We start from the raw sequence: 26,863 nt of genomic DNA, 5'->3' as shown, positions 1-26,863 counted from the left end.
CAGAGACAGTTTAACATGTTAAATATTTTATTCACATTGTTTACAAACTATATCCACCTGGAAAACACATGAATCCAAAAATAGATTATTTTACAGTAATTCACATTTTTTTTTTTTTTCAAACAAGTTAGCTTTTGAAGTTAAACGCTAAGCATGGAGGTCGTTAGCCTGTTCAGTGCCTCTTCACTTGATGCTTCCTGTTCTGGTGAAGTGGAAGTCATAGGGCAGTCCACCTAGTTGTAGGTGCTAGGTGACTTACGTACCAGTGATGATGAGCAAATGTCAGTGCAGACTTTAACCCGTGAATATTTATTGGGGTAAATTCACTGTCACTATTTTTGCCAAGGAAATATGTGTTTTAGAGCTTGAGTACACATCAGGTAGGAAGACAAAAGAGACTCACAATTTAATTGGCTATTACAGAGTTGTCAGGACATTTCCAGTTTAAGAAGGTTTAACGTCTTGGCCACAGACAGAATCCATGAATTACGATTTTATCCTTTTGATGACTTCAATCACAGAAACAGCAATGATTTGGAAACTGATGCGAGTATCTGTTGACTAACTCTTTGCATATCTGATGCCAGCCACCAGTTAGGAGGAGAGGGGGAATAAGCTCAGCAACAATTATTAACGGGGCTAATTTTAAGTGTGCAACTCTAGAACGATGGCCATGGGGGATTCCTGAGTGGCCAGAAAGATGCCCTGGTTAAGAAACTTTGTAATAATCTATGCTAAATCCAGTTAGTGCCCCAGCTTGATGACTTAGCTCTTTTATTAAGAATTCTTTCTATGGCACCCGACTTTAATGATTTAAACTCTTAAGTATGCATGTCTTACCCACATCTCACCCTTTCCTACTATGTAAACTACAAATGAATCACCTTTTTTCTTTGTGAGCTGCCAGAGTGGAACATCAGAAACTTCTGAACCTTTAGGATGGGAGCATGGGCTGAGTCTCTAATGGCAGAATTCGATCTTTTTTAAGCAGTGGCAGTGGCATTGGTTATTGTGGCTCTGCAGCTCTTGATTAGGGAAATGATATTTGATCAAGGTGCTGTGAAAGTTCATCCCCATCTCCCCTCAAAAAAAAAAAAAATTTTTTTTCTTAAGGGTGGCTACCATCACCGCAAGTAGACAGCAACAACTCTGAGTCCAAATGTGAGCTGAGATGTGGAGAAATTTTATCAGCACTTTTGCAGGTTTAAAAAAAAAAGAAAAAGACAAAAACTTTCAAATGTCTTTTGCAACCTGATTGTTTTAAAAGACAGAAATCCATACAGTGAGCTGGATGCATGGCACAGATCATAGCTTGTCTTCCTGCCACCCGTGTGCATTTTTTCCAAATTTATACACTAACCTTCGGTCGACCCGTTCCAAAATTCCTGTTTTATAGTAGTATCTGTGAAAGACAGCAAAAGAGAAATGTGGAGAGGGTTGGTATGCCAGGAAAACAACGGAACCATAAACACTCTCTTGCCCCGTTCTTCTCGGGTGACAAGGCGGTTCTCTGGTTACCCTGGTATTTCCACACCCTGCTATCAGCTTACATTTAAACCTTTCCCAGACATCTTGAAAACTGAACCTCACTCCGTGTGTGTGTGTGTGTGTGTGAGATGGCCTGGGTTCAGAGTGAGCCCTGGAGAAGGCTGCCAGCAATGAAAAGGGCGACGTGTCAGTTTACAAACCATAATCCTCCCTGTAACTGAGAACCCAAGTTTTGTCACATGATCTTTCAATTTTCAAGTAAAAAGCTGCAAAAACAGTGTGAGTTTGTCTGGCTGGCCATTTTACATAACTCTGCTTGAAGGCTCATGGTATTTCATGTCATTTACTTACCTCAGAGCTCTGCTCAGTTTTTCGTATGTCATTCTGTCATTTTTCTTCCTTTGTCCCCACATCTTGGCCAGGGCTTCTGATTTTACCACCCGAAAAATACCTTGTTCCCTATCTTCCCATTCCAGAATGCCGCAGTTCTCCTCAGGAGAGAGGAGCAGGTCTCTCACAAATTCCCAGAGGTGAGAGCTTTGAAGGCCTTTTGAGAAGGAAAAAAAAAAAAATTAGTTGTTTAATTTTTTTTACCTCTTATTTTTAGGAGAAGAGCTGTAGAACTTTTCATTGTTGGTTGCTGTTGAGTCAGCTCTGACTCACAGTGACGAACGAAGCATTGCCCTCTCCTGCACCACCTTCACAATCGCTGTTATCTTCTAGCACTATACTGGACAATATTCAGTTGTGATCCGTAGGGTTTTCATGGGATAATTTTCGGAAGCAGATCACCAAGCCTTTCTTCTCAGTCTGTCTTAGTCTGGAAGTGTCACTGAAGTCTGTCCACCATGAGTAACCCTGCTGGTATAGCTTCCAGCATCAGAACAGGAAAGTCACCACAGTATGACAAACTGACAGACCCGTGGTGGACAGCTTCTCGTTAACCCGGTAACTGCTGCTTTGTAGGAATATTGCCCTTACTTCTGACTAAGCATTCTACTTAGACCGTTACCAAGCTGTGAAATGTCTGTCTTCCATCAAAGCAACTGCAGCACAGTCACACAACACACACACACAGATACCAGATTTATATTGACTGGTAACACCATGGCTCAGAGACCTTGCTCTATGGAACTATGGGACTAATTCCCATAATTCCTATGGGATTAATGAAATGATAGTCAAATGGTCTTCTCACTTTTCTTTCTGACAGGCAGAATGGTTGTACTGGGATTCTATAGCCACCACCCTCTGGGTGGGTCAATCCTACAATTGCTTTTAATGAAAAGCTAGTATTTTTCTTGTTCCATTTTATCATGGTAAAGACTGGTTCTGCAGTCCCACTGCTTGGGCTTGTGTCTGAGATCACCTGTAACCTTGGCCAAGTTACGTAATCTCTCTATTTAACTCATCTGCAGAACGTGGGTGATCAGTGTACCTACGTCATAAAATAGGTTTGGGGATTCGGTGATTTAATACCTATCAAGTGGTGAGAACCACACCTAGCAGGTAGAAAGTGTTCTTTACACACACCAGAGTTGTGAAATGGCGGGCTTGACTCTGCAATTTATCTTCACACTGGGAAAGGCCAATGGGATTGCCAACTCACAACTCGCTGTAGACTTTTTGACCCAGGAAAAATAAACACTTAGGAATACAACATGGTTGGAAAACATTTCTACTTCTTCACTTTAACTCTTAGAATACCATTTCCAAGCAAAAGAAAATAAATTTGATTTTGATAACATTTATAAATGTCATCATCCGTTGTTCTGCTCCTTCCTTTGGAAGTAACTGGACCTATTCACTGGTTTAATTTCAAAGTTTATTGAAGCTGGTTGCTTTGTCTCATGAATGATTTTCGGTATTGGAAATGAAGAATAGCATCTTTTCACTTACTTGTTCGACTGTGACTGTGGCAGTCTTGACTTTTGATGCCACCTGCTTTCAAGCAACTGGAATCAGCATCTGAAATAGAATCGTTTATAGGAGTGGAAAGGAATTTACAGGGCATGCTCAGACCTCAGATCGCTCCGAAATGAGCAAAGATTCATTGAACACCTTTGTTGTAGAAGGCACAGTGCTGATCACTTTGGGGATAATTAGTAGGTCGGAAAGCAACCCTGGTGGCACAACAGCTAAGCGCTTGGCTGCTAACCAAAAGGTTGCCACTTCGAACCCACCCAGTGGCTTTGTGGGAGAAAGGCCTGGTGATCTGCTTCTATAAAGACTGCTTTGTTGTTAGGTGTCATTGAATCGGTTCCGGTTCGTAACGACCCTATGTACAACAAATGAAACACCGCCTGGTCCTGTGCCACCCTCACAATGGTAGCTATGTTTGAGCCCATTGTTGCAGCCACTGTGCCAATTCATTTTGTTGAGGGTCTTCCCCTTTTTCACGGACCCTCTACTTTACCAAGCATGATGTCCTTCTCCAGGGACTAGATCCTCCTGATAACATGTCCAAAGTACGTGAGACAAAGTCTCGTCATCCTTGCTTCTAAGGAGCATTCTATCTGTACTTCCTCCAAGACCGATTTGTTCTTCTGATAGTCCATGGTATATTCAAAATGTTCTTCACCAACACCATAATTCAAATGCATCAAATCTTCTTTGGTCTTCTTTATTCATTGTCCAGCTTTGCATGCATATGAGGTGATTGAGAATACCAGGTGTGCCTTAGTCCTCAAGGTGATATCTTTGCTTTTTAACACTTTGAAGAGCAGATTTGCCCAATGCAATCTGATTTCTTGACTGCTGCTTCCATGGGCATTGATTGTAGATTCAAGTAAAATGACACACTTGACAACTTCGATCTTTTCTCCATTTATCATGATGTTGCTTACTGGTCTAGTTGTGAAGACTTTTGTTGTCTTTATGTTGAGGTGCAATCCATACTGAAAGCTGTAGTCTTTGATCTTCATCAGTAAGTGCTTCAAGTCCTCCAAGAATACTCTATAGGGCAGTTGTACTCTGTCACATGGGGTCACTATGAGTTGGAATTGACTCGTTGGTACCCAACAACAACAGTAGGTAGGATGTGCAAAGATGGTTATGACATGATATTTTTAAGGAGCACGTGTATTTGACACTGAGGACCTACTGTGTGCCAGGCTCTAGGCTAAGTGCTGGGGATATAGGAGTGAACAAGACAGACATGGTCCCTGCTTACATGGAATTTAAGGAATAACAGAAAAGATAAAACTTAAGACATTGGAAACAAGATACTGGATAGAGAATGAAGATGGGGGAGAGTACCTGCTTTAGATAGAGTGGCCAGAGAAAGTCCCATGGAGAGGAGACATTTATGCTAAGAGATAAAGATGAGAAAGAGCCAGTGTAAGAAGGTGGGGAAGAATGCTCCAGGTGGAAGGAACAGCAAGTGCAAAGCCCTGCCTGGAGGTAGTCCTGGTAAGGCAGGCACGCGGTGTGCCCAAACCAGTAAAAACCAGTTGCCATCAAGTCGATTCCAACTCATGGTGACCTCATGTGTGTCAAAGTAGAACTGTGCTCCATAAGGTTTTCAATGGCTGCTTTTTCAGAAGTAGATTGCCAGGCTTTTCTTCCGAGGTATCTCTAGGTGGACTCAAACTTCTAACCTTTTGGTTAGCAGCTGAGTGGTTAACCATTTGCACCACCCAGGGACTCCTCTCTGACTACGCAGTTGCACACACTCACCCCTATTTAGCACTTCATAGCCCTTACTTTATATTTTCCTGCAGCACCTATCACCTCTGAGCACATTAGATTTTGTTTGTGTGCGTATGCATGTATGTGTCTTTATATGTACGTATTTAGTTAGTTCACTGTCTGCCTGCTAGAAGCAGGGATTTAGGTTTCCAGCTATTATCTCCCCAGTACCTAGCACCCAAATAAAAAACCCACTGCCACCAAGTCGATTCTGACTCATAGTGACCCTATAGGACAGAGTAGAATTGCCCCTTAGGGTTTCCAAGGAGCGGCTGGTGGATCCGAACTGCTGACCTTTTGGTTGGCAAACGAAATCTTAACCCCTGTGCCGCCGGTGCTTGCTACCTAGCACAGTGCCTGGCATATGGGAGGTACTCCATAAATATGAGTGAAATGGCCGAAGGAATAAATATGTTGTCCAGGGAAGGAATGATGTGGACTGCGTGTTCTGTGCAGAGGGTGACCTATCTCAGTGCAATCGAGTCATGCCACTCCCTGGCCCATCATCCTGCAGTGATTCCCTGTTGTCTCCAGGAGAAGGCTGCCATGTTAGTTAGGCTTTCACAAATGACCCCCATCCAGCTCTCCAGCCTTATTTCTTGCTGCTCCCCAAGAGATGGAACTCCTGCAGTTCTCCCAGTGGGACTTGGCACAGACTTTCTGTCCCCTCATTTCCACCTGGCTGAGTCCCCCTCTCACAAGACCTCTTCAGGAAGCCTACCCTGATCTTGCTGTCTGGGTAAGAGCTCTTCTCAGTCCCATAGCACCGTGTGCTCCTTGGTATCACAGCACTGGCCCAGCTCTATTGTATATTTGAGATTATCTCTTTTCCTCCTCCACTAACAGCCGATACCTGTGGAGCATTTACTAAATGCCAAATGCTTGTCAAGTGCTTCACGTGTGGTATCTCTTTTAATCCTTGCTGCAGTCCTGTGTGGTGAGTACTGTTGTTATTGAAGCCCAGAAAGCTTAAGAATTTTATTCGAAGTGGTATAGCCAGGACTTGGACTAGAGTGGTCCTGTTCCAAAGCTAATGTCCATTATGACTACTTCATAGTAGGTGTTCAATGGATATTTAACACATGAATAAGTAATAATATTATTAGCTAAGATTTGTGGAGTGTTTATTATTATCAGGCACTCATTCAATCCATACCCACCCTTATGATAAATGTCTACTGTTGTTTTGTTGTTTGGTGCCATTGAGTCCATTTCGGCTCGTAGCGACCCCATGTGACAGAGTAGAACTGCCCTATAGGGTTTTCTTGGCTGTAATCTTTATGGAAACAGATCGCCAGGCCTTTCTCCCGCGGAGCTGCTGGCTAGGTTCGAACCTCCAACTTTTTGGTTAGCAGCCAAGTGCTTAACCGTGTGCACTACCAGGGCTTCTTGTATGTCTACTATTACCCCCATTTTACAGATAAGAGAGCTGAGGTGTAGAAAGCTTTGGTAGCTCATTACAGGTTGTTCACTCATTTGTTCACAAGCATTTATTGAGCCATAGTGTAATCACTGCACTAGGTGCTGAAGATACAGCAGGAAACAAAACTAAGTCTCCCTTCTTAGGGAGCTTGTGTCCAAGTGGATGGAATAGTCAATGAACAAAAACAAATACATAGTATTTCAGTCAGTGATAAATACTGTAGAGAATAATAACAGCAGGGTGGGAGGACAGAAAGTGATGGCGAAGGATGGATGAAGTTGCTATTTTAAACACGGCTGACAGGGAAGGTCTCTGTGATAAGGAGATATTTCCTAAAGCAGGAAGAGTGAGCCTTGGGGGTGTTTGGGGAAAGCACAATTCAGGTCACATGCAGCGCCAGTGGTAGGGCTGACCCCTGCATGGAAACATTCTCTCGTCAGAGCTCTCCCCTCTAATGACAAGATTATATTGCCCACTGGAATGAATGCATGCCTTCACCCTTCAGGTCCCTTAGGCCTCTTCTCAGGAACTGCACTGATGTGGAAAAACAGATCCCTCCTTCCCCCACCCCCAGGCAGGTATGTGTAAACCATAAATGAATGACCAGGTGAGATTGGCCGATGATGGAGGTGGAGGTTGCCCAGGTGGACAGAGGTGGCCCCAGGTGAGCGGGGCTGATAGCTGGCTGATCATGATCAAGCGTTCTGCACTTTGGTCTGACTGAATGCCAGGCTACACCGTGTCACCTGCCGAGCACACTGTTTTTTCTTTTTTTAATCTTTAAGATGAGAGAAAACAAATGAAGTCATAAAGATAAACAAAGGTGAATTATTAACTGGTGAATAGCCAATAAACTTTGATTGAAATGCCACATTGGAAAGAAGGGGGAGGGAAAGGCTCCCTTTTATGATCTCCTCCATGTGTTTGGGATCAAGGGATGCTTGTTAATCACTGCAGCCACAGTGCCTAGCTCTGGGCCTGGCACCTCGTATTTGCTCAGTAAATATTTGTTGAGTGAATGAATGAATGAAAAAAGAAAGAAATGGATGAGGACAGTAAAGGGGTTAAGGGCTCTGGATTCAGACACACCTGAGTCACCTGCCAGCTTCTACCTATATCACCTTCAACCTCTAAGCCTTAGTTCCTATGTCTGTAATAGGGCTATGGTACTAGTACTTGTCTTTTAGCGTTATTGGGAGAATTACCTGAGATAATTTCTAGAAAGATTTTAGCACACGACCTGGCTCAGAGTAAGCATTCAATCCATGCTAGCTGCTATTATTGTTACAGCACTGAATCTAGTTGTGGCTAGTTATATATTCAGGTAACACCTACTTCTAAAGACCTTGTGGAACAAAGCATCTCTTCCTCGCTCATTGTCTTCCGTGTGTTGTTAGGAAGGCAAGCTGGCAAGTGATTTCCATTTATAGGTGAAGACCCTACCACCTGGAAAAGGTACTTAGTGAAAGCAAATTCCAGGCCTCGTCAATGTGCATCTCCCACCCCTCAGCTCAAGTCTTTGGACACAGATGTAGATATGGCCCCTGGGCCTCAGGGGGCTAGTTTCTTCTAGGGCCTTTGCTTGGGTTGGATTGGGTGGCCCCACCCCGCCAAAAACAAACAAACTTGTTGCTGTCTAGTCAATTCATAACGGCACTATAGGACAGAGTAGAACTGCCCCATAGGATTTCCAAGGAGCAGCTGGTAGATTCGAACTGCCGACCTTTTGGTTAGCAGTCAAGCTCTTAACCACTACCCCTAGGCTACTGCATATGGATCAGGAAGGATTCCACCAGAACCAGGAAATGAGGGGCAGAGGAGAGAGATTTGCTGGCAGGTAGGAGGAGGTACTAATCTTTGTGACCCTGAGTGTGTCACCAGTGAACCAATTGCTATGGAGTTAATTTCGACTCATGGCGATTGCAACCCCATGTGATAGCCAGCGCAGCCAGCAGCTGCTCAGCCATTATCGAGCAAGACCTGCTACTCCTGTCCATTATCATCAAGACCTTAAGTGATAGACAGTGCTGTGTGTGATTCAATTAGCAGCTGCTCAGCTGTTACCAAATGGAACCTGTCCTTTCGTGTCCATAGTCCTCAAAGACCCTGAGACCTGTGTATGGCTCAGTTCCTATCTTAAACCAGTCAAACCCAGTTTACAAGCCTCAAAGATGTCCCAAAGTAACCTAAGCCTCATTAAGATCTCCACCCAGGGCAGGACTTACCTGCCATTTTCTGTACATACTAAGAAAAAAAATGCAATTTGTCTTATTGCACCAGCACGCCATGATAACCTATGTAGTCCGTGGTGTTTGTATATACTTCTTTGTGAAGGACAGTATAAAATGTCCTGCCTCTCTTTGGGGAGCTTGATTTGAGGTATACACCTCCTTGTTCCTTGCCTGCACACTTGCAATAAATGCTCTTCCTACTGCCTCACCTTGGTGTGTCTTTATTGATGAGAAACTGCATCTGACAGGACCTATTTTGGGTAACACATGTCAGAGTAGAGCTGTGCTCCATAGGGTTTTCAATGGCTGATTTCTCTGAACTGGATTACCAGGCCTTCCTTCTGAGGTACCTCTGGGTGGATTTGAACCTAAAACCTTTCAGTTAGCAGCCAAGCTGTTAGCTGTTTGCCCCACCCAGGGACTCCTTGAGTGGCGGGAGCCTTGCAGAAAGCAGAGCTGCTTTGCAAGGGTGTCTGTGGGCAGGGCATACCTGCTTATGTCTGCTGGATATGGGCCACAGACCTGGACCTGGCTATTCTATGTTAAAACTCCTAGTGATTTGGTTTTGTTAACCATGAGCCAAATAACCTGAGTTCTCAGTCAATTGTTTAGGACTTTATTTTAAGGAGAGCCAAGATACAGCCCCTGAGGCTCAGATCTCTCAGAGGCCTTGGAAATCTCCATGTGACCTGCCTTCTCTTTGCAGAAGAATGAGCTGAAGCCCACGAGAGAAGGGGTCTGCCTACAGGTCGCCCTCACCCCAGGCCAGGGCCTTTGAGTGGGACTCAATAACTAATAGCAATAACCATCATCATCTTAAAAAAATAAAAGGTCCAAAGTTTCCTTTCCTAAGCCTTCTCCACCTGCAGAAGTGAAACTGTAAAGGTTAATCTTCAGAACCAACAAGACCATTTGAGATCCTTGATCACCTTATAATTATAAACTCAACCTGTTCAGCGAGCTCAGATTCTTCATAACATTATCAACTACGAGGCCTCAAATGTTTAGCAAGTATTATTATTGTCATTGCTACTGGCCACCAGTTTTGGGGCATTTGCATTGCTGAGACATGCCAGGTATTCTGTAGGCACTGTTTCTAAAACTCACCACAATCAGCAAGAGGGTACACCATTGTACATATAGGGAAACTGAGTCTTGGGGAGGATAAGTAACCCATAGATACAGGCTGTGGCCTCAGAACTGTCTGATTCCAAAGCCCCATTTCTTTCCACCACATTTCTCCCCTCTGTCTTATCTCTTCCAAGTCTGAGATTGTTTCAGTTCATCAGCCCTTTAGTGTGGTCCTAGAAGAATGACCAAGCCCACGTGCCCAACAGCAGCTTGACATAGCGCTGGACAGCTTGGTTACTTACAGTCTTTGATGGCGGCCTTGGTCTCTTCAGCATCATTAAAAAAGGAATAACCTGGGAAAGAGAAAGAAATCCACAAAGCATACCATGCAGTCCTGGTTACCTGTGACCAGGCAAGGAGGGGAGATACGGGAGAGAAGGGGAGCGACTGTGTCCTTTGAGGGGAGTCTAATTCAGAAGGAATCTTGGGGACCATCTGATCCTCATAGGGCCACCCTGAAGGCATCCATGGGAGAACACAATCTCTGTGTCTTTAAAGGCCATTTGGGGAAAGCACCTGGCCAGGCATCCCAACAGCCTCTATGGATTCTCTGAGTGGGCAGTGGGGGATGCACCCTGGCCTGGGAGCTGGGAGACATTGCATTGGCAACACAAGACAAATGGGCTGCTAAGCTCTTCTTTGGCTGTAAGAGTCTATGATTTGGATATCCGATGTGCTGGTCAAGCTCTACTCAGTCCTATAGGGTCGCTATGAGTCGAAGTTGAGTTGACGGCAATGAGTTTGGTTTTTTTTTTTTTTACATGCTGGTCAAGGGAAAATGGGCATCAGAGGCCACAACAAGGGCAAAATCTTACATGAATGCCAAGTTTAAAGAGGGTTTGGGAGACTATGTCAGGGCCTCAGTATCCTCTTCTGTGGAACGGGGTGGGCTGGAGTTGAAATGGAAGTTTCATGTTTGCTCAGATTTGCTTCCTTCCAAGGGCATGCCCACTCTAGGGAAGGGCTGAAGGCCCCCAGGCCACTGTACCCAGCACTTGTCAGGTCACTGGACATAACCAAGTAGAAACGGGCTAACAATGGACAGCAGACCTGTCTGTCCCTTCCTCACCCCAGGGGAGCCATGGCTCCCAGGGCACCAGCCAAGCAGTACCTGAGGGACACCAGCCTTTCCTGCCCTCAGGTACTTGTGGGACTAGGGGATGGAGGGATGATCTAGTGAGTGGTTAATGAATCAAATTGTAGAGCTGGAAGCCGCCTCAGTGGTTTTTCTATCCCACAGCAGGAACTCCTTCCGTAGCATCCCCTTCAACAGGGGGTTAGACTCTGCTTGATTATCCCTGGTGGCAGGGAGTTTCCTACCTACAGTATTGCCTGAAGCTGCCCTTTGAAGCAAAGATTCTGTTAGATAGGACTTTCTTAATATTGAGCTGAGTTCTTTTCTTTCTTTCTCTCTCTCTCTCTCCCTCCCTTTCTCTCTCTCTTTCTTTTCTTCCTCCCTCCCCTCCCCTCCCCTCCCCTTCCTTCCTTCCTTCTCTCTCTCCCTCCCTTCTTCCCTCTTCCTCCTTCTCTCCCTCTTCCTCATCCTTCCTTCCTTCCTCTCTTTCTTAAAAATTTCCACCTTTTAATTATATTAATGATGATGAAACTATCCCCATTTACTGCATTTGCCTATTTATATGCTGTGCCAGATAATATTTTACTGAATCCTCTCAAGAAGACTGTGAAAGTGTGTATCATTATCTCATTGTATGATGATGCTATAGAGACGAAGAGGGGTTAAGTCTATTCCCTAAGGTCCTATGGCTAGGAAGTGTTGGAGCCAGGGTTTGAATGCAGGTCTTTCTGATCTCAAAATCTCTTTATACTGACTTTCTGTGAATTAGCCATGTTTGCTGTGTGACTTTGTGGAAGTCACTTAACTTCTGGGGACCTCAGTTTCCTTATCTGTAATGTCAGGACACAGAATTAGCTGTTCTCAGAGATCTTTCTCAGGTTTAAAAAATATGTCCATCAACATTCTACTCTTGCAGAGCTTGTTGAGTTAAATAATGTCACCGTCACCACCTTCTGGCCACTTGATCCTTGCCCATTAACCCGCTGCCGTTGATTCTGACTCATAGTGGCCCTACAGGACAAAGTAGAATTGCCCCATAGGGTTTCCAAGGAGCAGCTGGTGGATTTGAACTGCCAACTTTTGGTTACCTGCTGAGCTCTTAACCACTGCACCACCAGGGCTCCCCTTGTCCATTAGGAATGTGATAAAATGAAATGCCAATTACTTGGAATACTCTGGAAGCAGGAAGGGAAGGTGTCTGGTTAAATATTTTTTGCCTTTTGACTTGGTCAAGCAAAAGTCTCTTTTCATCTACCCCTTGTGGTTGCAAATCTTTATGAACATAATGCATTATTTTGTTTAGAGCCTGGTTCCTGGGCAGACTCTGACAGGTGTTTTTATTTTTCTTTTGTTTTCTTCTTCTTCTTTTTTTTTTTTAAATGTACTTAACTTGCTTTCTTGTAACTTGCTCCCTTTTACCTAAAATCTCCCAATTCCAGGTTATCAAGATTCCAGTATCAAGAGGTCCTTGGTTAACAGGGGGCTTGCTGTGTGAGTCACGTGGTGGGAAAGGATCTCCTGAGGTCATTTGGTCCCACCCCCTGTTCCTCCCCCAACCTCCCTCCAGGCCCGGCCCCCTGGCCTCAGGCTTGGGGACACTGACCTTGAGAGCGGATATTCTGGAGGATGAAGTACAGGTACTCTCCACAGATGCCTGCTGCCTCAATGAACTCCTCCTGTGTCATGCTGCACAGCTGCAGGCCGCTGATATTGAAGTGACAGAAGGAGATGCAGTTGGCGTCCAGCTTGTACTGGTCACAGCAGAACTGGAGCCATTCCCAGACGTGGCGCTTGGTCCAGTACTCGGGGTGGACAGATGTCCAGTAGGAGTCACAGGCTGCACAGAAGGAGCGAGAAGTGAGGGACAATGTCTTCAAGAAAGACTTCGGAAGGCTACTCTGAAGGAAGCGCTCGTTATCCTAAAATCTCCACCCTCTCAGGATTCCTTGTCCAATGAGTGTTCTGCAGGGGCCAAGGTCACCTTCCATTTCACAGAGAAAACCAGAGGGGCTGATAGACTTAGGGAACAGAGAGAGAATGACAGGGGCAAGAAAGCCGGTCATGGCTTGGTAGTACCCAAGCCTAGCTCTTGTGCTTAGAATAAGGAAACTAGCGGAAAAAGAAAGAAAAAAGGCCCTCCAGGTATTTGGTTTCAGGTAACATGGTATCAAGAGCAGAGACTTTGGAGCCTGACAAGCCTGGGTTCAAACTGTAGTTCTGCCACTTTCTACTTGGGCAAGGTCCTTAAACATTTAGGGTTCAGTTTCCTCATCTGTGCAATGAGGGTAACATGCTCAATTCACAGGGCTGTTATGGAATTTAGGGTTAATATGAGCCCTGGTGGCACAGTGGTTAAGAGCTTGGCTGCTAATCAAAAGGTTGGGAGTTCAGATCTACCAGGCACTCCTTGGGAACTCCATGGGGCAATTCTACTCTGTCCCACAGGGATGCTGTGAGTTGGAATTGACTCTACAGCAATGGGTTTTTCTTTTTTTTTTTTTTTTTAAATATGTGGATTGCCTAGCACATAGAAAACTATCAATCAATTCAATAGTTATTAAATGCCTACTGTGTTCTAGGCACCATTCAAAGTCTGTTCAATCCCCTCTGCTCTTATGGAAAGCTATGCAGCACTGGATATTTGTTTGTGCACTGCCTCCAGCCAAGGTCCTGGGGCTGGTTAGATGTTGCCCAGAGTTTAGCAGACTTTGGATCACCACAGCATGCTCTTCTGGGGGAAGGGGAGGAGGAGAAGTTAGTTGTGGCATTGTTGATTTTGGTGGTGTTTTGAGGAATCTGTCTTCAGGCCTGTGCCCCTTCACTCCTTCAAAGAAGCCCCCTCCACACCCAGACAGAGGTGGGCACCAACCTGCCTGTGAGGCTGTGTGTCTGGTCCAGGGGTAGAGATTGGGGGCTCAATAGTTGTGTCCCAATGCCAGAAGAAACAGAAAGGGAAGCAGACATAGGGTATGAAAAAGGCAAGGTGCCAGGTACTTGGTCAGGCTGTTTGACGTAAATACTTTTAACAACTGTCATGAGAATCATTCATTTAGTCAGTCAGTCAATAAATGAGAGCTTCATTTTCCTTATCAGTAAAATGAGGATCATAATAACATCTACATACTAGAATTATCCTGTAGATTAAATGAGTTAAAACCAAAAAAACCTGTTGCTGTCCAGTCCATTCCCACTCATTGTGAACTTACAGGAGAAGAGTAGAACTGCCCCATAGGATTTCTGAGACCTTACATCTTTACGGAGATGTAATGCCACATCTTTCTCCCACAGAGCAGCTGGTGGGTTTGAACCACAGACCTTTCAGTTAGCAGTCAAGCACTTAACCATTGCACCACCCATGCAAATAAAAATAGAACAGAGCCTGGAAGGTTTTAATGCTATCATTAATATTATTATTCAACACTTACTATGGGTGAAGAAACAAAGTAGGTACTAAGGGCTTATGGTGAATAAGACAGATTTGGTCCCTGTCCCCAGGAGGTTTTAGATGAGGAACCTGAGGGTTATAGAGGATTTGACCAAGATCTCACAGCCAGTCTGTGGCAGAGATGGGATTTGAACTTCAGCATGAACTCAAAGCCATTGCTCTTCCCATTTTATCATATTGAGCCTTAGAGGGTCAGTGCAGAGCAGAGGTAAAACATGGAGACAAAGGTGAAGGCAGATGGTGAGCTACAGAGAACAAGAAGCCCTGAGGAGAAAGAGAGAGAGAGAACATAGCATGTATGACTAGTTCAGGCTCTGTGGGTGACGGGAAGGGTCACTCACCAGTTAGATTCCATAGCAAATTGCAATGATGTTATTCCTCTTCTCCCTTAAATGTTCTATCTGCCACCACTGTCTCCAACTGAGCTGTGGTGCCCCAGCTCCAGGTGGAAAGACAACCTCAAGATGGGCTGTCTGCCTTGCCAAGTGCTGCTGCTCACTGAGCACCCACTGTGTGCCAGCCATGGTGCTAAGTGCCCTTATCTACATCATTTCAAGTTTCTCAAATCCTCCCAACAATCCTATGCCAGCAGGTATGATCAGACCATTTCACTGGTGAGAAAATTGAGGCTCCCCCAAATCTCAGAGCCCTTCCAGGCAATCTCTCTTCCCAACAGGAAATGGACTGAAGGAAGGTAGAGCTTACACAAGAGATTTGTTTTATTTAAAAAATTTTAATCAGACTCTATATGCACGTAGATCAAAGAGTCAGTATTCCACCAGACTGATTGAGGCCCATGTTGCCACCTCTATTTGTGGGTGAGGAGAGCAGGGGCAGGTGTGGTTGGATGCCTCTCTTCCTCACTGGCCACTGGCTGGAGCCCCCTGGTGGCTGCCTTGTAACAAACAAGGTCTTCTGGGAAAATAGGGTGGCCATTCTCATGCCTGTTCTGTGATTTCATTTACTAATTTCTGGTTTGAGTAAACCTAAGAGGCCTTTTGACTTTTCTGGTATTCTGATGAGCGATGTTTATGAACCTTGAAATTCTTCAGCCGTGGTCCCGAGCTGGCCCTGGCTGAGACGGCTATCAGTGCGCTCTAGTCAGAGGACACAGTTTATTCCTTTTCGTGGAAAGGCTTTACCAAGTCTCTCTGCCCCTCCCCTCCCCTCTCTACTTCCAACCCCTCGTTATTTTCTTTGGCATTTCACGAGGGCCATATTGTTTCTGGAAGCCAAGAGGGCCTTAAGGATTCGGAGAAATGCCCATGTTGGGAGTGGGCACTGACACTAGGAAGGTGTTGCTGGCATAGGTTCCCTTCTCAGCTCTCTCCTTTGAAGCTCATCCACAGAGCAGGCTTTGTGTGCAGCTCTGGCCTCTGGAGGGAAGCCGGGAGGCAGAGCCAAGGGCAGCCTGTTCTCCTCATTAGGAAAGCCCTTCCCACAGCCCCCATAGCTGAAAGGAAAATGGCCGTTCTCAGTGACAAGGACAGTAATGAGAGCTAACCTCCTTGAGGCACGTTTCAGTAGTGATGTGTTTCCCCAGTCCTGTTTTTGTGCCTCACAACAACCTCATGATGAAGGCCGCAGAGATGAGGCTGACAAGGCCTGCCTCATTCTGCCCCTTCTCACGTCTCCACTCTCCCTGTCACTGGCTGAACTGCCACGTTGGCCTTCCCTCAGGATTGCGTCCTGTCTCAGAACTTCCTTTGCCTTGGATATGGTTTCCCATTTGCCTTCCTCTAGCTAGTTCCTGCCCATCCTCAAGATTACAGCTCACTCATCCCTTCTCAAAGGGTCTTCCCACCCCCAACTGTCCTCTTTATGTGTCCTTCTCAAGAAAGATTCATGCCCGCCTCCCTCCCCAGGCCATGAGCTCCCTGAGGCTGGGCCAGCTGCTCTGTTTTGCTCATCTTGAATGGGAAGTGCTTGGAAGCCAGCCTAAGCACTGTAAGTGCTCAGGGAGTGTAACCAACTGACCAGATAGATGACTGATTATTATCTCCACTTCACAGATGAGGTAACTGAAGTTCTGAGAGGTTATGGGACTTGCCTGAGATCACCCAGATAAGTCAGGAAGGGAGTTAGGTTGCAAACCAACTCTTCTGACTTTGAATGTGGGGTTTTTGCATCATACTGTGCCTCACTCTTTTTGGTGGAGAAGGACCAAGTTGGGCAGACATCTTGAAGGGTGACTAGAAGATTTGAATGAAGGCAGAACAATGCTATAACCTAGGATGTATATATCTCCTAGGTTTGAAAAATCAGAAAGGGGGTGAAGAAGGATGATGACGATGTTTGCAACCCCAGTGAATGATATGAAGAAGACCCTTTTTGCTACTTGGAAGAGATGAACTCAGGACAAATGAAAGAAGAGAAAATAGACCTATGAGATAGATTATCTTGAATAGGTTGTATCATCTGGAGATATAAAGTGTTTCCCTCAATGCATCCAGCATTTATAAAACAACCTAAACGTTTTGCAGAAGCTGAGCTATGAGGCCCTTCTGCATATATCTACTAGTTGGGGATGCACCTTGTGCTGGTAGGCTTAAGCCAAATGTTCAGAGGCCACTGTTAAACAGCAGGGGTTTCCAGCTCCTTTGAAGTCTGAATGAAGTAGGTCAGGACACTTGTTCCAAGGGCCAGCTGCATTGGGAAGAAGAGTTGAGGAGCTATGGAGAGCTTACAGAGCCTGCAGGGGGTATTCTCACAAATGATGCTACAACCTAGGATGCATTTAAATTCAGAAGAAGGGCTTTAGCTTTTAGAGCTGGGTTGGTACATTTACGCGTCCACAGGGTCAACAGGTGACGTCCATGCTTGAACTGACGCTGGGAGGGGGCAGTGGGGACTGGAAAGTCCATGCCAAAGTGGACAGTTGTGCCCAACTTCAGCTGACCATTGCCAAGTGGGACGGTGGGCCCTGTGTGGCCAGGCCCAAATCGTGATGTGAAATTCCTCGAGAATGTGATTTTGATATATAAGTGCCGACAACGTATTTAATTAAAAAAAAAAAAACAACCAGTATTCATTTTTTTTGGAGCCTCACTTGAAGCTGGAATTTTGGAGGAAATTTTGATTTTCATATTACAGCAAAACAGATATGCAGCAGAATGCAAAATTTGCTGACTGCAAAAGAAGTTTGAGCTTAGAGCTTTATGGCTCTAGATTCTCTGAAGGAGAACTTGATCTTTTTCCTCTACTGAGTTGGAAGCATTGATAAGAAAGTTTGCAAAGCTAGATGAAGGTGCCAGCTACAGGGATTCAATCAGACTGCTGTTGGCATCCCTGCATTCGAGGGTTCTGCCTACTGTCCTCCTGGCATGAAAGGGTCTTCCATTGGGAGTCCCAAGATGGTGTAATGTAACTGAGGTTGGGACACAGACACGGATCTACCTGATTAGAAGTCCTAGCTCTTCGACTTGTTAGTTTCCTAACCCCTCTGGACCTCAGCTTCCTTTATCCGTAAAATGGAAATAATAGTACCTACCTCGTGTGTGTACCTCTTAGGAAGTTTGCTATGAAAAGGAAATGAAATGATGCAAGTAAAGTACTTAGCCCTGTACCTGGAAGATAGTAAACTTTCAGTATAAGTCACCTGTGATTAGCTGTCATTTTGGAACTTCTGTTCTTAGGGGAAGGAGGCCTTCCCCACTGGGGCCTCCATCTGGCTGAGGAACAACCAGAACAAAACAAGCCCAGGCTTTGGCTAGGAAAAGGCAGACAGTCTGGGTCAGAGGAGGCCTGAGTGAGACAACATCGGACCATAATTAGCATGATTTATTGGCATATGGAGTTGGGAATTTTTTTTTGCCTGGGGCAGCAGTTAAGAGAGCTGGTCAGTGGACCAGGTAGCACAGGGCACCATTGATTGCAGCTTTGTCACTGAGAGGAAGGCTTTAGGAGAGAAAGCCTGAAATGACAAATTGTTTCCAAGTTTCCACCCAGCACTGGTCTAGCTCCATCCAATGGCCCTTCTTGGCCTTCCTTCCAAGCCTGTGGAAAGATTTAGACCATGAAACAGAAAAATAAAACCCAGGAGAAATGTAGGAAACTGGATGGAGAAAAGAGGAAAAGGGCTGGCTGGGTATCTGCAAAGCGACGTGGCCTTTGGAGAATGGACTTAGAAAGGGGCAGAGAAAGCAAAGTCCAGCAGTCTTGGGGCCATGGTGGCCCAGAGGCTTAGATACTTAGAAGAGGCTACAGGTGGCAAAAGGTGAGGGTGAGATCTCCATATGCAGGTGCTTTGGGGACACGACGGCTGCCACAGGGCTCACCTCAGACTTTCAAATGATTTCATCTTTCTTTGGTTTGGATTGAGAAATTCTTAGACTCTCTCCCCTGCACCTGCGCTCAAACTTCCATACCAGCATGTGACTCTTGTTTAGAAAAGCCCACGTGGGACTCAAATGCTTCTCCCTGATCTTCTGGATATTAATACCAAAGATAAGCAGTTTTTGTACCCCCCCCCCTTTTTTTTAATTAAAAAAAGGCTCTTTCTTCAAATAAACTTGTTGGGAAATTCCTTATGTAATAATAGCTGACATATTTATTAAGAATTTAGTATGTGCTAGATCCCATGCCAAATACTTTGTGTTTTCGTATGTTATCCTGAACACAATGCTTATGAAGTCATCTATTATGTTGCTTATTTTACAAACGAAGAAACAGGCACGGAGGGGTTAGATCCCTTTTTCCCACTTCACACGGTAAGTGGGAAGAGCAAGAAGCAGATCATATAGGTGTGTTCTAGCTCCCACTGCCAAGCCTTAATAACCACTATGCTGTACTGCCTCCAGAGATAAAGTAGAGGAGCCTTGCTTGAGAGTGGAGGGCTGGAGCCTACCCTTCTCAATGGCCACTCCACCCTGCTTCTGTGCTGGCCCCTGAGGGATTTCACAGGAACCTCTAGAGCTATCCCTATCTAGGAACTTTTGCTGCAGACAAAATCTAAACAAGGTACTGTGTGCTGGGTGGTGTGGAGAGGTGTGTATGATGTGTGGATGTCCAGCTGTGTAGGTATACAGGTGTGCAGTTGTGCAAATGTACAGGTGTGAAGCTCCAGGAAGTAGGAATGATGTCAGGATACTCAAGGACTTGTCATACAGGTTGCCTACTGGAACTTGTTTGGAGAATAACCTTTTTAAGTAACCATAAAACCCGGTGCCTTCGAGTCGATTCCGACTCATAGCGACCCTATAGGACAGAGTAGAACTGTCCCATAGAGTTTCCGAAGAGCACCTGGTGGATTCGAACTGCTGACCTCTTGGTTAGCAGCCGTAGCACTTAACCACTACGCCACAAGTGTTTCCTTAAGTAACCATATGCATGTGAAAAATATGCAGCCACCTCACTTTGATAAATATTCCAGTATTTGTAATTCTTTATTTTGAAACGACTGAAGGGAGGGCCAGGGTGAGTTAATGAAATTCTAGAGTATTTTGCAATCTGGGACCGTCCACCTCCCAGTCTGCAGTGCAGCCAGGCAGAAGTCCTGCTTCAAAGAGCAGGTCAGAGTCCTTTGTGGTTAGCACACCCAAGGCACAGATTCAGCAGGACTCTGCTAATGCCATTGGAAACGTTTTCTGAGAACAGCTGTTTTTCCTAAATAGGTTAAGTATTCCTCCCTGCCCTTTTGTCGACATGATTTGTCTAACGGGCACGTCATTTCTTTTTCCCTTTCCCTTCTATTGGTCTCAAAGTATCTACACTGTCAAAAGTTCAGAACTGGAATTGAGACCAGTGTGGCTTTTATCCAATATGAAAAATGAAGAGACAGAGAGAAAAATGTTTTCCATCCAAACTGGAGGCATGAGGCGCTCCTGGCTACAGTGAGCCCCTAGCAAGACCGGGGCTCTTTACCAAACACTTAATATGCAGAGCCTTGGTTAGGCATTCAGCTGCTAACCAAAAGATTGGTAGGTTGAATACACCAGCCCCTCCTTGGAAACCCTATGGGGCAGTTCTACTCTGTCTGATAGGGTCAATACGAATAGGAATTGACTCAAGGGCAACGTGTTTGTTTGTTGTTGTTTTTTTAATATGCGGAATAACGTTTAATTCTCCCACCTCTAGGAGGCAGATACAGTTATAGCAAAGGAAGGTAGATCTCAGAGACCTCACGTAAAACAAACAAGCCTGCTGAGGTCACGTGGCTGCTACGTGACCACAGCAGCCCTTGAACCCAGACTCCAACAGAAAGCTCCCATTGGGGCACACACTGGGGGAGGCTCTGAATTCAAGATGGAGTTTCCTGAGGGAAGGCTGAGCCCCTTAGAAGTCTCAGAGTGCAGTGGCCAGCGAGCACAGGGAGTTTGCAGCCCACTTCCAGAGGCGAATCCGGCTGTCACCTCACACCTCAGAGAGGCCTTTGCAGAAGCTCAGACCCATGGCTGCCTCTCTAGGTGGCAACGTCCCTGTCCTGAAAGGACAGAAGGCACCGCCACTGCCGGGTGTTCCTCCCACTAACAGGACTCTGAGGCTCACCCAGTGCCTGGCAGCTCCTGGAGAGGAGCTCACTCAAGACTGACTTTTCATGCCCCATTCTGACCTTTACAAGGTCAGAGACACACAGCTTCATCTGAAATCCAGAATAGCCAGGTGGCAGGTCAAAAGCCTGGCTCGTCTCTAACAGAACATTTGGAACCTGGAAACTTCTGGAGGATATTTTATTTTAATTGGATACAAGACTTGGTGGGAGTTTCTATTCTCTCAAGGGTTGGCTGGAATCAGAGAAGCTTCTGGAAGGCATCCTAGAAATGAACTGGTCCAACCCCCTCATCACAGCGATGGAAACCTGGAGGCCTCAGATGGAGAAAGTTGTGTTTGCTTCTCTAACGGTTTGTCAGATTTTTAAAACACATTGGCAACCTTATTGGTGATCACCTCTGTTAATCCTTCAGTTTTAAGCAAACACTTGGGTGTGCTTGCCATGTGCCAGGCCATGTTAAAATGCTTCATATATATTAACTCGTTCATCCTCCTAACAACCCTATGAGGTAGGCATTCTTCTTATTCCCATTTTACAGATGAGAGAATTGGGACACCGGAGGTTAAGATGGCACAACTATTAATGTGTCAAAGCTAGACTTCCCTTTTAGGAAGCCTGGCTCAAACTCTGAGCTCTTGACAATCACAGAAGCTGCTGCTCACTGCCTAGGGCACAGCACAGGGCAGGCAGTCGAGGCCAGCTGCTCCCTCTAATGCCTCAACTGCCTCCCAGAAAGTGGCAGAAAGAGGGGGCTCCTAGGATGACAGGTCTGGGTTAGAAGAGGCCTGGGCCTTTTGCACCAGTGGGGAGAGGACAGGGAGCTGGGCCCCACCATCCTGGGACACATGGATGGAAGGAAGGAGACACCAAAGCCTTCATTTTCCTTCTTCAAATTTAGCCCCCTAACCAAACAGGGACGGAGCCTTGGTGGCTCAGTGGCTAAGCACTGGGCTGCTAACCAAAACGCCAGAAATTCAAATCCACTAGCTGCTCCTTGAAAACCCTATGGGGCAGTTCTACTCTGTTCTATAGGGTCGCTATGAGTTGGAATCGACTTGATGGCAATGGGTTTGATTTGGGTTTTAACAAAATAGGGAAGGAGCCCTGGTGGCACAATGATTAAGCACTTGGCTGCTAACTGAGAGGCCATTGGTTTGAACCCACCAGGAGCTCCGAGGGAGAAAGATGCAGCAGTCTGTTTTATAAAGATTACAGCCTTGGAAACCCTAGGGGACAGTTCTACTCTGTCCTACAGGATTGCTAGGAGTCAGAATTGACTCGATGACACCTAACAACAACCACCAAACAGCACGAGGAGAAGACTGAGTACATTTCTTATATATTTCTGGGAAAGGAAGTGCTTCTTAGCCTACTGGGAAATTATAATATGTATCTGTATGATTCAAGTCCAAGTGCAATCATATGGACACTTTAGGGGTGTGTATATGTGTGTGCGGTGGTGGTGGGGATCATAGTGGATAGTTGTATGGGTAATGGCCTTAAATCTGTGCACCTCCAGCCCTGGCCCAGGAGGCAGGGGCTTCCTGGTGGTGATGACATTTCATGTTGTCCTTGGAGGCTTGGTGTCTCCTGGAAACTGCCTGCCTGTGGCCCTAACTGAGGGCTCCGACAGGGCTGGGGTGCACAGGGTTAAGCTCCAGGAGGATGACAGCTGAATTAGCCCTTGCAACACCACCTTCGGGCATGCACCTGCCAGGCCCAGAAGTCAGCCAGGTTTGCTGTGATATGCAGTTACCCAAGCAGACAGGGGACAGAGGCCCACAGAGGGTTTCTGGGGCAAAGCTCGGCTGGCCTCTTTCTGACATGGCATTTGCACAAGGCACCATGCTTCCTTCTCAGGGGGAGACAATGGCCGAGAGAGAGAAAGAAGTGTGGGGAGGGAGGCCTGGCGGACAGCATGAGGACTCGTATATTGAGTACTTGCTTTATGCCAGGCTATATATTTTATACACGTTGTCTCCCTTCATCCTTACCCGAAAACCCGTCAATTCCGACTCATGGCGAACCTATAGAACAGAGTAGAACTGCCCCATAGGGTTTCCAAGGAGCACCTGATGGATTCAAACGGCTGACCTTTTGATTAGCAGCTGAACTCTTAATCACTATGCCACCAGAGTTTCCTCATCCTCACAGTGACTCTTATCATTCCTGCTCTAGAGATGAGGAAATAGAAGCTCAGAGAATAATAATAACATTACTATTGATAACCTAAGTATTTCATCATTTGTAAGATGACCACATAGAATAGTTGCTAAGAGTACAGGTGCTGAAGTCAACTTGCTTATCCATTGCCATCAAGTCAATTCCGACTCATAACGACCCTATAGGATAGAGCAGAACTGCCTCGCAGGGGTTCCAAGGCTGTACATCTTACGGAAGCAGACTGTCACAACTTTCTCACATGGAGTGGCTGCTGGGTTCCAACCATTGCACCGCCAAGGCTCCTTCAACTTACCTTGGAACTTAACTAACTGTGTGATCTTGAGGAAGTGACTTAACCTCTCTGTGCCTCAATTTCTTCATCTATAAAATGGAGATAATTATCATGCCTTTCTTTTGTAAGGCTGAAATGGGTACTTGGCATACATCTGGCACATAGCTAGCACTCCATAAATGTTAGTAGTACCACGGTGATCAAGCCCCCACAGTGTCCTGGGCTCTGGGCTAAGGACTTTCTTCCCACTATGTTATTTATGTTATTTAAGTATCATTATAACCCCAAGTTGTTGTTGTTAGTTGCCATTGACTAGTTCTGACTTGGAAACCCTGGTGGTGTAGTGGTTAAGTGCTACGGCTGCTAACCAAAGGGTCAGCAGTTCAAATCCGCCAGGTGCTCCTGGGAAACTCTATGGGGCAGTTTTAGTTCTGACTTAGGACGATTCTACGTGGTCAGCATAGAATTGCTCCACAGGGTTTTCAAGGCTGTGATCTTTTGGGAGCAGATCACCAGGCCTATCTTCTGAGACACCTTTGGGTGGGTTTGAATTGCCAACTTTTTGGCTGGTAGTTGAGTGCTCAACCATTTGTGCCACCCAGGGACCTCGAGAGATTGGCTTTATTTCCTCATTTTACCTGTTAGCAAAATGAGGCTCAGAGAGGTTAGTTGAATGGCCCAAGGCCACAGAGGAGGCAAGAGGTTGGCATGAGGATTCTAGTGCTGTCCTCTCTGCAGAGACTGCCCTTCCTGCTGGCTCAGCCCTCCCCCGGCCCTCTGTCCTAAACACTGGTGAAGGGCCGGTATTTCCAGCTTGTCATCTGACCGAGGCCAGCACCACCTCCTGCCCAATCCTGTCCCACCTGCCCTCAGATGAACTCCTCCAGGCGTACCCACCTGTTTGATGGTCAAAGGCAGGATAATACTCTTCATTGCTGAACAGATCTGTCCACGACATCAGGGGGTCACAGAAGGACGCGTTGGGCAGGAAGGTGCTGTGTGTCACGGAGTCCAACATCACCCTGCAATAGCAGAAGAGGCTGTAAGGAGGCTTGGGGCCACTGGCTCCCGAGAGCCAACACTGAGCAGAAGCCCCTGCAGGGCAACACTTGGGTTTTAATAAGGACAGCAAATACTTACATGCTGCCAACTATGAACCAGGCACTCGCTTCAATGCCGTCCATTTAGGACCTCATTTAACCCTTGCCACACCCTGTGAGGTTTGCACCTCTACATCCATTTTATAGAGGAGAAAACTGAGGTCCGGAGGGGTTGAGACAATTGCCCAACTTAACATAGCTTGTAAATGGCGGAGCTGGGATTTGAGGATCAAGCCTCTTACTATGTAATACCAACAAAACAAAACAAAACCTAAACCCATTGCCATCGAGTTATTTCTGACTCATAGTGACCCTATAGGACAGAGTAGAACTGCCCTGTAGGGTTTACAAGGAGCAGCTGGTGGACTCGAACTGCTGACCTTTTGGTTAGCAGCCAAGCTTTTAACCACTGTGCTACCTGGCTCTATTCTGTAATATTGCCTCTTTATTTACATTTCATATTCACTCACACCTGGCCACCCAAACTCTGGTTTATAATGTCTAACAATATGCTCCTGAAAACAGGGTAAGAATTGTTACATATGAAAAAATCTTATGCACAATTATGAAATCTGAAAGCTCCAAAACCAGAAAGAGAGAGAGTGTGTGTACATGTATGTGTGTTTGGTCCAAACTTATTTCCCAGAAAAAAAATCAGTCCTGAATTGAGGTGAGGTTAATTACAGCTTAATCTATTTCATTTAGTGAATATCCATAGGACGAACTACAGAAATATTGATGTGTGGGAGCCCTGGTGGTACAGTGGTTAAGAGCTCAGCTGCTAACCAAAAGGTTGGCAGTTTTAATCTACCAGCCGCTCCTTGGAAACCCTGTGGGGGTAGTTCTGCTCTGACCTGTAGGGTCGCTATGAGTTGGAATTGGTTTTTGTTTGGAGCTGTCCTAGACCCCGTGGTTATATTCTGCATTCTGTGTCATATATACTGTATCACACTTTCCTTATATGTGAAGAATTCTGAATTCTGCAGCACACCTGGCTGTAAGATTTGAGATAAGAGAGTGTGAACCCATGAAGTTAAGTGCCGTAGCACTTAACCAATACGCCACCAGGGGTTCCTCATGAAATTATAGCTAGCGCTAATTGAGTGCTTACTTTACTTTGGGCTCCAAGCTAATTGCTTCAGTACTTTATGTTCATTATTCATGGTCTCCTCAGAACAATGGCTCTCAGGTAGGCACAGGTGTGATCCTATTTTACAGATGAGGGATGGAGGCGCTGAGATTCCAGGTAACATTTTTTCAAACCGCCCAACTGGTAGGTGGTGGAGTTTGGGTGGAGACTGAGGTTTGTCTCTTTCAAAAGCCCATGATTCTAATTGCTGCGCTCTGTTTCCTGCACACATTGGCAAGGTGGAAACTTCAGAGGAAGGTGTCAGGCAGAAGAGAGTGGCACTGAGACCGTTCACACTCATCCTTGCCTAGGCCAATCTCGTCATCAAACCACCTCTTTGCAGCTTTCCATATTTACATGATATGGAGAAAATGAATCCATGTTTGGTGGATTAAAAAAATCTGTTCACACCATTTATCTTCTTTGATTCTTATAGTAAGGTAATGAGATAGGGTGGCTCTACCCCTATTTTGCAAAAAAGGACATGGCAGCTCAAGATCACACGGCTGGTAAGTGTCACAGCAAAGACTGCAATCTGGGTTTTGGGATATTAAAAAACTAAACCAGTTGCTGTCAAGTCGATTCTGACACATGGTGACCCCATGTGTGTCAGAGTAGAACTGTGCTCCACAGGATTTTCAATGGCTTGTCTTCTAGAAGTGGATCACCAGGCCTGTCTTCTGGGGAGCCTCTGGGTGAATTTGAACCTCTAACCTTTTGATAAGCACCTGAGCACATTAACCATTTGTACCACTCAGGGACTCCTCTTGGGATATTAAAAGGATGGGATTTTAAGATTGGTCAGGAGCTTATCAATCATCTAGTCCAGCGTTCCTCAAACTTCAGTCATTTCCTACCACCAGGATAATTTTCATTCAATCCACACACTTAATATATTTTTTTAAAAAATCAACTCCCTTTTTGTTTTAACGTAAGTACACTTACTTAAAAGAAAACTATACTACTGTAAAATGGGAATTCAGTATTCTTTTAACATACGTAAAATAAATGTATACGAATTTAAATAAAAATTGTTCATCCATGAACCATCTAAATAAGGGCTGTAGGCCAAATCTGGCCTGCCGCCTGTTCTCGTGCCGTCTCCAGCTAGAAATGGTTCTACATTTTTGAAGGTTACATCTTAACTGGTTATGTAAACACTACATAATATCCTTGATTTTGCCTTTTGGCTCTCAAATCCTAAAA

At 45.5% G+C, this 26,863-nt stretch overlaps 1 protein-coding gene across 1 annotated transcript; it reads right to left on the bottom strand.

Moving 5' to 3' along the window:
* Positions 1–1,102: 1,102 nt before the first annotated feature.
* Positions 1,103–24,485, bottom strand: ELF5 (E74 like ETS transcription factor 5). Its single transcript, XM_003412285.4, has 6 exons — positions 24,326–24,485; positions 12,642–12,875; positions 10,206–10,256; positions 3,388–3,456; positions 1,840–2,035; positions 1,103–1,402 (listed from the first exon to the last, which is right to left on the bottom strand). Exons 1-6 carry the CDS (start codon positions 24,444–24,446, stop codon positions 1,306–1,308), a joined length of 768 nt encoding a protein of 255 aa, XP_003412333.1. The 5' UTR covers positions 24,447–24,485; the 3' UTR covers positions 1,103–1,305.
* Between the last annotated feature and the right edge of the window lie 2,378 nt (positions 24,486–26,863).

The sequence above is a fragment of the Loxodonta africana genome, chromosome 7 (assembly GCF_030014295.1).
Source record: "Loxodonta africana isolate mLoxAfr1 chromosome 7, mLoxAfr1.hap2, whole genome shotgun sequence".
In the NCBI taxonomy this organism is placed as follows: domain Eukaryota; kingdom Metazoa; phylum Chordata; class Mammalia; order Proboscidea; family Elephantidae; genus Loxodonta; species Loxodonta africana.
This window is presented reverse-complemented; position numbering and strand designations above follow the sequence as displayed.

Bases quoted from the DNA above. Each gene is read 5' to 3' on its own strand.
- ELF5 (XM_003412285.4), bottom strand. From the start codon at position 24,446: ATGTTGGACTCCGTGACACACAGCACCTTCCTGCCCAACGCGTCCTTC. The intron at 10,257-12,641 runs GTCAGTGTCCCC...TCTCTTTCCCAG, and splicing joins CCAGAATATCCGCTCTCAAG to GTTATTCCTTTTTTAATGAT. The intron at 2,036-3,387 runs GTAAGTGAAAAG...CCTTCTCAAAAG, and splicing joins CCACAGTCACAGTCGAACAA to GCCTTCAAAGCTCTCACCTC.